Genomic DNA, 12,122 nt, shown 5'->3' with positions numbered 1-12,122 from the left:
CAGTAGTGAACGATTTTATAACATGGTGTGATAGTTCCTTTTTGCATGTGAATATAAAGAAGACAAGACATATGGCTATTGACGTTAGATCTAGTCATTCATCATCAACTCAGCCAACTATAGTTAAAGGTCAAATGGTGGAATGGGCTAGTACTTATAAGTATCTTGGGCTTATTATTGACAACAAACTGCCGTTTGATTTTCATGCCGAAGTACTATGCAAAAAAGGCCAGCAACGGTTGTACTGTCTTCGGAGGCTTTCTACTTTTAATATTAGCAGGACTCTCATGACCATGTATTACAGATCTTATATTGAATCAGTACTTTGTTTCTCTATGTGTTGTTGGTATGGTAATCTAAACGTGAAGAATCGGAACTCATTGAATGGCATTGTTAACCAAGGAAGTAAGATTATTGGTTTTAAGCAGACTGGGTTATTAGATAATTTTGAGCGGTTTGTCTTACAGAAAGCCAAAACTATTCTTGTAGATCATACTCATCCACTGTTTCATGAGTTTAAAATGCTTCCTTCTGGGTTACATTATAGTATGTCTAAACTCAAGCACAGTGACAGGAACATTTACTCTTTAGGAACTCTTTAGGAACATTTATGTGTGAATGTGAAAGAGACTGAGAAATTTAACAAATTTGCTTTATTTCAGGCTTTGCACAGTCTTACATTGTACAAAGGCAAAATCTTCAGTGAACATGCATTTTCCCCATCACATTTCTCTCATATAGATTAAACAAGAATCAAATTTAGCATCCGTTAAGATTAAAATGGAACCTGTTACCGTTAAACAAAAAGACATACATTTAAACGTAACTTCCCATCACCAAGACAAGTGATGCCACATTCGGTACGCCATGAATCCGAGTATGACTGCATGGTCAGTAAATCCATTCGACATCCCTCTATTTCCAAACTCATACCAATCAATAGAAGGTTTTATCACATACAGACAAGAACATTAGCCAATCAACGGCAATGACTCATTTATCTGATGAACGAGCTAGCTTCAATTTGCTGTATTGATCCAAACTAATGATCTAACCGAACTGCCAATGTATGGTGACGTGTTTTTTTTTTCTCAGAAGAAAAAATAATATGAGAATTCAGCTATAATTAAAAACTAAAATCTACACTAAGGATCCTAAAAATATCAACTGTGCAGATTCGGGCCACTTAAACGCATTGTTAAAGGGAGTAAACTGTGTTTCTCTTTCGGGAAAGTAACACAATGGAGTGATACTGTTGCAGTTTACCGCTGCTGCCAGCAGGAAGAGTCAAGATGTGAGTCACTCCTTCAGGCACAAAATTAGATCAGTAAAATGATTGGGAATGAACTTATGAGGCCACAGTCCCAGCACACTCAAACAAGGGATGAGGAAATAACAAAACACAAGTATGCAACAGATACGCATTACGTAAACTGTTGCGTTTAAACTAGTTTCTTTGAAATACATTTCCTCCTTTTTAGTGTCGTATTTGAGGAAAACCCTGTTTTCAAATGAGCTAAAACACAAGTTCCACTTGTTCACTTATTCTTTTCCATGCGCACATCTACATACATACAGTAAGACAAAGAGTTTTAAGCTGTGCTTTGCTGGCATTTGATTGGCAGGCTCCATGGTATTGTACATTCACATCTTTGCACCAGAGAACGCTGTGAATATGTATAAGTTCAGCATGTGTTTGTGTGTGTTTTTAGTGTGTGCGTGGCACGGGGTGCTGCAGGGTCATGTGTTCTGCCCCGGTGAAAGGTAGGCGCTGGGTGCAGTAGTGGTGCACCACTTCTGGGATACTTGGGAACACACAGCTGCTCTTTTCCAGTGTGTAGCCACAGTCTTTAGTCTGCGCTACGATGATGTGCACACACCCTTGACTCGTCCTGTCGAGAGAGGGATCTTATATCATCTACGTCAGCTTTTCAGGACTGCCAACTCATTTCTTGTTCTCTTGATTTCAGAGATACACAAGCATGCACTTACTTGAGGGCGATGGAGTATTTGCTGGTAGCTGATTCACTGTCTCGCACCAGGAAGCTGGCTTCCCTACAGTGCTGCAGCTGAGCCTCTGCCTCCTGACGACTCACACTGCCATGATACCAACTGAGGAGAGAGACAGAGAGGGCAGAAAGGGGCAGGAGATTCTTATTTCTACACAGTTTGATTATGTAATATGATAAGAGAAGGTACAGAATTTATAAAAAGAGAATTAAGAGGCACTGAGAAAGATGGCAAACTATAAATGGATACATTTGCCTAATAACACATTTTAAGTGTTAAAGGAACATTTTTAAACTGAAACTCAAAATTCAAATGACAATGTATGACCTTCTTTCTTCTGTGGAACACAACAGAAGACATTTGGGAAAAAAGTCTAAGTGTTTTTGTCAATAAAGTGAAGTCAATGGAGTTCAGTGTATTGATAATCCCACTGACTTTCAATGAATGGACAAAAACATTTTTCAAAATATCTATATTTTATATTTTATCTGTGTTTCACAGAATAAATAAAGTCATGTGTTTGAAATGACATGAGGGTTAGAAAATTATGATAAAATGTTCACTTTTTTGCAAAATTGCAGCCGTGCTATATTGTTAATATAGTGACGTTACATTCACTTTTTGAGGCATGTAATAGCCTTAATAATAATAATAATTTATAATAAACTTAATAGTAAAATAGTAAAATTTTTAATAGTAAAATTTTTGGGCACAAAATAAAAACATGATGGGTGCTCATCATGTTTTTATTTTGTTTTATTTTGTGCCCAAAAATTTGAATAATTGAAAAATGGTAATGTTTTTGAAAGAAGTCTCTTATGATCACCAAGGCTGCATTTATTTTATCAGTAATATAATAAAAAACTGTAATGTTGAAAATTATTATTACAAGTTGAATATATTTTGAAATGTAATTTTTTTCTGTAATGGACTGCAGTCTGAAAATATTTCAAAAACATAATTAATTATTCCAAATGTTATATATAAAGTAGCATTTTTAAATATACATTACAAAATAAATACATAAAGAGTGAAAACTTTCATTAGAACATAATGTTATGACATTCTAAGTGATGACATTAAGTGATAACATTCTTCTTGATATTGTCCCTGACATGTAAACTCTTAAGTTGGCCTCTATTGTAAGTGCTAATATACACAGTAGCTAGGTGATCGTGTTTTTCATGTCATTGCTGTTAATATACTGTACATTTCTGTACACATATTCTCATTACAATTTTATTTTCTTCATTTCATTCTTTGAGTTCCAGAAAAAATCACATTTTTAAGACACAAATACTCACCTCTGTTTCTCCAAGGGCAGGGTGGGATCAACTATTGGTGTCTCAGTGTCTGGGGTGGTGCTGGGAGATGAAGGGGAAGTCGGGGATGGGGGATTCGGTCGAATGGTTTTAGGGGTCCAGCTCTTATGTCTCAGTGTCTGCTGTTTTACAGTAGGAGAACCTGATTCTTCCTTCGACATGCGGTCTATTCCATCAAACTGAGCTGTGTATAGAAAGAAACATCAACCACCACAGTGTTTATTATGGCATCTGGTAATAATGACCCCCACCCTGCTATCCCAAATGTTTTGAGCAACTGCTACACTATAAGTACCTCAATAACATGAACTGACTTCTAAATTACTGTTTAATCATTTTCCTCATTATACTGTGTCTATGCATCAGTAATGTTAAATAAAGAAGCTGCTTCTAATATGAATGTGAGGGTTGTTACCTGACAGCGCTCTAATAATCTGCTCCTTCTTCCATTCCCAGGGCAGCTCATACTCTGCCGGTGGTCTGGGGTCAGACTCAGGTCGGGTCAAGGGGATTCCCTCCAGAACCTCCTCATATGGGACATCATAGATCTGAGGGGGTCCAGAGCCTTCGCTTTCTCCTCCATTCAACACCACACACACTTTCAGCAAGTCCTTCGAGCCTCGTCGGCGAATCTCTGTGTAAAGGCACAAATTAACATGCAGGATCAGAACTCTTTCCAGAAGATTTCACTGGGTACATGTGGCGAGTGGGGCGGGGCCGAGGGACGTGGGAACAAGGAGTGAGGCCGGCAATGATTGGGCAAATCAGTGGCACCTGCGGCCCACCGCCGGTCTCGAGTCCCACGTAGGAGATGGAAGGATATAAAACTGGAGCGACGACAGTGAAGGACGAGAGAGGACCAGGCCTGGGCTTTTAGTTGTGTTGTGGTTTTATTTTATGAGCATCAGTCGTCCGTGAGGGGCTGATGCGCTGTTTTGTGTTTATTTTGAATTATTTCATTTTCATAGTTTCATTTGATTGTCCGCCGGTTCCCGCCTCCTTCTTCCGGATGAATATGAAAGGTTTAATTCATTACACTGGTGCCGAAACCCGGGAAGGAAGTAGGACCGCCGCCGCCATGCAAAGCCCGTCCTCCACGCCGCTTGCGGACGTTATCGCTTCCCTCGCGGTCCTGCACCGCGAACAACACCAGGCCCTGCTGGACCTGAGGACCGATCAGGAGAGACGATTCCAGGCCATCGTTCAGGCCCAGCAGGAGGACCGCGAGAGGTTCCGGAGCTGGATTGATCGGGAGGTTTGCGCCGAGGCCCCGGGGGCGGGGTGGGTTTGACCAAGGGCACTTCATGAGTCCCAGGGCCCCGCCTTGTGCCTGCCGGAGGGGACAGTGCTTCCGTTTCTCCGCTCTCTCCGCGCCAATTCCCCAATCCACTCCCTGCCACTGGGGCGGCGGGTAGGTCTGGGCTGGCCTGTAGGCGTTGCGGGGACTCGGAGCATTTCGTGGACAGGTGTCCAGTGATGGAGGTGGGGACGATGATCCGGGTCCCGGACGTCCCACAGGTCACCCCCATCAGGCTGGCGAGTACCAAATACCTGTGAGTATCAAGGGGGGTACATATCCGGCCTTGGTGGATTCAGGATGCAACCAAACCTCGATCCATCAAAGCCTGATTCAACCGGGGGCATTGGAATACGATTATAATTCAATTCCGGGGACAAAAGCATAGTGTGGAGGTGGCGGTTAGTCCCCACCTCCGGCATCCGATAATTTTGGGAACGAATTGGCCCGCGTTTACGGTTTTATTGGGGTCGTTATGTGCGGATGCCTCTTGGGGAAATAAGGCGCGGAAGGAGACCGCGCGGGTACAGGTGGGGGAAACTGAGCCGGGACCGCTGGGTTCTGCTTCAGGGGAACTGAACGAAATCGAGAGACTGATTCTCTCGGAGCATGATGACTTTCCTCGGGAGCAGCCTCAGGATGAGACACTAAAACATGCGTTTCAACAGGTCCGCGCCATCGATGGCCAGTCTCTTCAACCTGCCCTCCCGCTCTCCTATCCATATTTTGCCATCTTAAAAGACCGGTTGTATCAAGTGACCCAAGACGCTCGGACAAAAGTAAATACAACCCAGTTGTTAATTCCAAAGGGCCGCAGGGAAATGCTTTTCCGTGCGGCTCATTCTAATCCTATGGCGGGCCATTTGGGACAAGCCGCAACACTAAATCACCTCATGACCCGTTTCTTTTGGCCGGGCATTCATGACAACGTGCGCAAGTGGTGCGCGTCTTGTCCGGAATGTCAGTTGGTGAACCCACCGGCCGCCCCAAAGGCGCCTTTGCGCCCTCTTCCCTTAATGCAGGTCCCCTTCGAAAGAATTGGAATGGACCTCATCGGGCCATTAGACCGATACGGCCGACCCGCTGGATGATGGCCCTCTTCAGGTCGTTGAAGACCAGGAGGTTCGCCACCGGAAGTTCTTGGGCGGCCACCTGGGCCTCGCCGGAGAGCAGGGGAATGAGGCGCACCGGCCACTGCTCGCGGGGCCACCCGCAGGCCTCCGCCGATTTCTCGAACAGTTCCAGGAAGGCCTCCGGATCGTCCTGGGCCCCCATCTTGTGCAGTGGCAGGTGGAAGGGGGCGGCGGGCGGCCCGGCGGCCTCGGCGCGAACCTCCCGATCAATCCAGCTCCGGAACCTCTCGCGGTCCTCCTGCTGGGCCTGAACGATGGCCTGGAATCGTCTCTCCTGATCGGTCCTCAGGTCCAGCAGGGCCTGGTGTTGTTCGCGGTGCAGGACCGCGAGGGAAGCGATAACGTCCGCAAGCGGCGTGGAGGATGGGCTTTGCATGGCGGCGGCGGTCCTACTTCCTTCCCGGGTTTCGGCACCAGTGTAATGAATTAAACCTTTCATATTCATCCGGAAGAAGGAGGCGGGAACCGGCGGACAATCAAATGAAACTTTAATAATTCAAAATAAACACAAAACCGCGCATCAGCCCCTCACGGGCGACTGATGCGCATAAAATAAAACCACAACACAACTAAAAGCCCAGGCCAGGTCCTCTCTCGTACTTCACTGTCGTCGCTCCAGTTTTATATCCTTCCATCTCCTACGTGGGACTCGAGACCGGCGGTGGGCCGCAGGTGCCACTGATTTGCCCAATCATTGCCGGCCTCACTCCTTGTTCCCACGTCCCTCGGCCCCGCCCCACTCGCCACAGTACAGTAGGAACATTATTAGAAGGTTATTTGTGAAACATTGCCCAAGGAAACTATTTGTTCTTGGGCTGTAATTACAATGTGGTCACATTAGCAAAATCAAATCTCAATTGCCAGTAGTGTAGAGATGTATAAAGCAAAAATCACATAGAAGTTATTTTAAAAAATAAGCAGATTTCTTTTGGTCAGTACAAATTTGCATTTGCGTGGGGAGATCTTTCAGTCTTGTGTAATTGCAAATCATGTAGATTCCTATTGACTAGATTTTGTGAAAACTTTGCAGAACAAAAGTAAATGTGACTGAACCTTTAGCCTCACATTTATCAAGCTTCCACATATTATCATACTTACAAACCATAATGATATAACACATTCTGTTATGGGCCTTGCATGTGAGCAGCCAATCACTGCCCACTTTTTCAAATTTATCATTAAACATTACATTTATGCATTTGGCTTTTATCTAAAGTGACTTACAGTGCATTCAGGCTATACATTTTTTTAATCAGTATGTGTGTTTCCTGGGAATAGAACCCACAACCTTTTGCTCTGCCAACACAATGCTCTACCACTAAGCCACAGGAACACTGAGTACAGTACACAGGACTGAAAAAATGGCTCTGTTTCACTGAAAGTGGAAAAGGATGGCCTTACTTGTCCCTAGATATCACTACTTAATATGCATATCCATATGCTTCATTTACAAGTAAATAGCTTATGCAGTAAAGATGCAGAACAAGGTGTCAACATTAGTGAGTTCCCTTTCTCTCTCTCTCTGTCTCTCACCTTTTCTATCCAATGTGTTACATATTGCAATAATTGTTAAAACTGAAACAGTAATGACACTGAACAGATTTTAAAGCGAATGGCACTGTTGTCAGTCACATCACACACCAACTGATTTTTCCCCTACATATATTTGACACATTCCTAACAAACCTCTGTATAACTGGTGAAAGAGCAGCTAGGTAGAAGTTTTATTCTATGAAGCAACCTTTTTTTGAGCTCATACAAATGAGAGAAACCACAGGAAATTATGATTAAGTCAAAGATGAAACTGTAGTATACTAACAAATACCAAGATAATTCATAAGTCTTTGTAAGCATACGCAGCAGGCATCAAACAAAAAACAGGACTCATTTTCTACAACAAAAGAGATCAAATCAAGGCTATTTTGAGGCACTTACATTAGGGCTGTTTTTTTGTAGCAGCAATGTGAAGCTAAACATTTTATCATTTAAACATTTACAGTACATCAACTTTTCAGTTAAAACTTAATCTCATGAGTTTCTGTAATCACTTGCTTTTGCGTTTTGGCTAATTATTTGGTTTAGTTTAGATTTTACATTTAGACTGAATATTTCAATGTTTTTAACCTATAAATAATTTAGGTAGCTACACATTAAAACATGAAAAAGGGATAAACTAAACCTTAATACACGACACAAATTATTTAGAAACCTATCTTATATATAGTACAGTATATAAAATACTTTTTCTTTAAGGAAAAAAACAAAAATATAGCATTTTATATTATTCTCAAACATTATTGTATAACATTTTCAGTTTAGCGCATTTAACTTTCATCTCAAACTTCATGTACTCATGCACCAATTCATTCCTCAAGATTTAAAGTTCAACGTCAACAAAGCATTGCCTGGAGCTCCATCGTTCTCCCTTCACTCACTGTTTCTTTGCTGTCACTTTGTGTCTGGCCTATTGTGTGAGAAAACAATGGTCATACCAGGGGAAAGTCAGACCGAGTCTGTGATTGGCTGGCTTAGCTGGCCACTTCCTGAGTTCTGGGAAGTGAATGGGGGGAGTGAGGAGTGTTGGGGGGTCTTTCTCACATAGCCAGGCATACTAGGGGGACAGCAGGGGTCAACTTCCTGTCCATAGAATGGGGCAAAGGAAACACAGACAGGAAACAGGAAGCAGAAAGAGGAAACTGCACCCATTGTCCCAGCACAACACTGTCACCGTGGAAACCACCAAAGAGGGGAGAGAGAGGGAGCCGTGATTTTTCATACCCTTCGAATCCCTGAAAATCTACTTGTTATACCTACAAATACTGTGTCTAAGAAATGTTTTAGACGAATAAATGATTATAAGAAAGAGAAGTAAAGAAGTGGTGATGTACCTGTAATAATGAGCTGGGCATCATATGGTTCCATGTAACCATCATTCTCTCCTTCTCTTTCAGCCTCTCTCTGTTCCCTCGTTTTCTCAGCATCAAATGGGTCAGCATAGTCCTCCAGGATGATCTATTACGAGTCCGAAGAAAAGAAGAATAGGAAGGGATATCTATGATTTTTGTTCATATCTACAAAAGAAGATACACCCTCAAAAGTAAAGAAATATTCAGAGTTTAGATTAAGTTTGGCTCAGTCAAAAGCCTTTGTGGCATAATGTTGATTGCAACAAAAAACTATTTTGACTCATGCCTCATTTCTTAAAAAAACAAAACAGAAATCAAGATTACAGTGTGGCCCTTACAATTTAAGTAAGTTGTGCCCATTGCTGGAGAAATGTGAAGCTTAAAATATTTGTAAAAACACTTGTTAATTCTTCTGTTAAAACCTATGTATTATTTGAGCTGTAAATTTGTTCTCTTAATTTTTATGGTTGTTTTAGGGTTTAAGCATTGCATTGTCATGGTAATGAACTTTAAAATTGGATATTACTACACAGAAAAAGTTAGTAAATGATGTTTCCAACTAAAATAATGTTAACTTGATTGAGACTATACTATTGAAACAGTGATTATTAGTATTGATGAATATTTTAAAGTGTTGCTTCTGCCCAATTCAATTTGTAAATGCCTCACAGTAACCCTGATTTTATTTTATTTTTTAATTTTTAAAGAAAAGAAGGAAAATGTGTAAATTAATTTTTTCTTTCTGTTCCTTATCTTTCTTTCAGTGTTGCCAAGTCCGGGAAACTGGGTAAATTTTAAAAAGTTTGTTTGTTTGTTTCAGATTAAAGTGATGCCCCTCAGGAAGTGACTTTAATAGTCAATTTCTCCTGCAACCCAGTTGGTCTAGTTTTGAGTACCATTGGGGTGGTTTTGTTATGCAGACATGGCAACCCTACTTTCTTTACATATCAATGTAACATTTTGAATTACATAGCAAATTAATCAATATAATGCAAAAAGTGCTACTGATTGCACTTAAGTTTACAGGAACTTACAATATTCTGTAAATACTATGATACAAAGTGTCACTAGCGGACGTGCTACAATCATCTACTTCAGAAATAATGCAAACCCAGCTAAAAAAAAAAGGCCATTTCGTCAAAACCTGGAGTTAAATTACATCTTATTGGGTGGAATTCTTTGTTACAACTCATAGATGAAGAATCAGTGCTTCTTTAGCTGAAGAGCTTATGCTTATTCTCCAGCCCATCTTTCCCCTTTCTTTCTCTGATTCTCCCTCTGGACCCTTATTTTTTTGTGTGTGTGACCTCATGAGATTCTGATTTCTATGCTATTATGTTCAAAGTGTAGCTGGAGGGGATGTCCGTAAATGGGAGAGGATACTGTCTATGTATCAAGTGACATAATTCTTCAAAGACTGCCTTCACCAGGGACTGGAAGAATGGGATGGAGCTATTGTGCTATGTATGCATTGTATTCTTTGCGTATTTGTGAGCAAGGGTGTGTGTGTATACGAGCACAAAAGTGTGTTTCCCACAAAGACAGAGTGAAGAGTGCGTGCATGACTAGGAAAAGAGACAGGAAGAGAGGCAAGGAAAGGGCTTTCATTGTGTTTGTTGCTTTTCAGCTCCACTGTGTCTGCTTATAATACAGCAGTTCAATGAAAATAACATATAGGGAGAAAAAGAGAGAGCGGGGAGGGAGGAAAGAAAGATACGAAAGAGAAAAGAGGGGGCTGAGGGAGGGGAGAAGATATTGCTTAGACAAAGAACTGGTAGAGAGATACTGATCTCAATTTTCAAAACAAAGACATTTGTTTGGTTCTCACAGTCAACAGGGTGACTGGGAAAATTGGAGTATGTCATGGACTAAAAAGAACATCCTCTCTGAGGTCTACTTTATCACTCAGATCAGGGCTATTCTTCCTTTATCCAAGCTAAAACCCGTACTAAAACCAGCAAAGGATGCTGGTCCCAGTTGGTTTGAGCTGGTCTTATTTCAGTTCATCAGTAGACTAGCATGAAAGTGCATAATACCCCAAAACTAGCTAAAGAACAGTGATGCCATACAATTTTTGGTTCCCCAAAGAACTTTTCAGTGAGCAGTTCTTAAAAGAGCCATTTTCCCTCATAAGTGTGAAGAACATTTTTAAAAGTCTGTTTACCAGTATAAAGAATATTCTGTAAAACTGAAAGGTTCCATAAATGTTCAAGGTTCTTTGTGGAACCATAAATGGTTATAACACACATATAAACACTTATTTTTAAGAGTATATGAGGTTTGCCTGTTTAGTGGTGTTGCCTCAGTCTCTAACTTACCGTTTCTGTTCTGATTGGTGACTTGGCCCTCTCGCTGTCTGGAGATGATCCTCCTGCACTGGATTTTGGATCATTAACCTTGATCATTCTGCTCATGTACGCGTCAGCGAGACTGGTGGTCCGCAGAGTGCGATGGTCTTCAAAGCCCTCCATTTTGGTGTGTTTCTTACTTTTCCCAGGGATCAGAATTTCCCATATCTTCCCGTCTTTTATCGAGCCGGTGCTGGAGGGGTTCCGTCCCAGCTCGATGGCCGAATTTTTACGATTTCTCCCGTGAAGAAGCGAACCCACACCACCACCACCACTGCCACCGTTTTCCGCTCCAGAATTTTTACGCAGACTCCCCTTGGAACCAGTACCGACAGTCAGAACCGGTTTGGGTCGGGACTGAGTTCCCGATTCCGAAGCAGAACGGATGCGGTCGGATCCAGTCTTCAAACTAGTTGGGAAATCTTTAAACCACTTCGCCATGGTGAATACGCACAGGTGTCCGCGCCTGTCTCCATACACACGCGCAACTCCTTTAGGAATAATCAGCTTCTACAATATCACTGACTATGGCCCTATAATTATTTTTTTTGTCTAAATTAACAACACTTTAACGCACAGTTCAGGTTCGGCTGTTCAGTGCAAGGTTGTTTGTTTAGCTTTTAAAAAAATATTTTGAATTTATTTAAGCTAATTTGGAAAATCTGTCAAATTGATTTAGGGAAAGGTTCCGAATATTAAAATTCCTTTTATGCTATGCAATATTGTTTACAGAATTTATCCCATTCGTATTTCTTTTCAGGAAACTTCTTACACTCACACCTATACTACGATTCATCACATTGGAATACAATGTCTTGTTTTTGTTTGCTCCCAATTATTCCCGCAAGATAAAGAGGAGTCTCTGAAGGGCATAAACGCGGAAAAATTGAAAGTTTTTCTTAGCTCTCGGTGAAGATCCCATTCCCGGTATATCCACTCTAAGCGACAGTCTAAATGAAGTGAAGAGGATGTGCGTGTACGCGCGTTTGTGCTGCAGCTGTGGGTGGGGGTGGTTTCTGTGCCTCTGCTGGCAGCTACTCTTCCCCTAAATGGGAACTTTTCATTTGCTGGGCACTGCCCACCTGTAGATGCAAACCTACTTTGGT

General features: G+C 41.8%; 1 protein-coding gene across 1 annotated transcript; it reads right to left on the bottom strand.

Moving 5' to 3' along the window:
* Nucleotides 1-640: 640 nt before the first annotated feature.
* LOC132158353 (SH2 domain-containing adapter protein E-like) lies at nucleotides 641-12,003 on the bottom strand. Its single transcript, XM_059567732.1, has 6 exons — nucleotides 10,987-12,003; nucleotides 8,651-8,774; nucleotides 3,748-3,966; nucleotides 3,315-3,516; nucleotides 1,993-2,112; nucleotides 641-1,892 (listed from the first exon to the last, which is right to left on the bottom strand). Exons 1-6 carry the CDS (start codon nucleotides 11,455-11,457, stop codon nucleotides 1,709-1,711), a joined length of 1,320 nt encoding a protein of 439 aa, XP_059423715.1. The 5' UTR covers nucleotides 11,458-12,003; the 3' UTR covers nucleotides 641-1,708.
* Between the last annotated feature and the right edge of the window lie 119 nt (nucleotides 12,004-12,122).

This window comes from Carassius carassius, chromosome 15 (assembly GCF_963082965.1).
Source record: "Carassius carassius chromosome 15, fCarCar2.1, whole genome shotgun sequence".
NCBI classification, from domain to species: Eukaryota; Metazoa; Chordata; class Actinopteri; order Cypriniformes; family Cyprinidae; genus Carassius; species Carassius carassius.
This window is presented reverse-complemented; position numbering and strand designations above follow the sequence as displayed.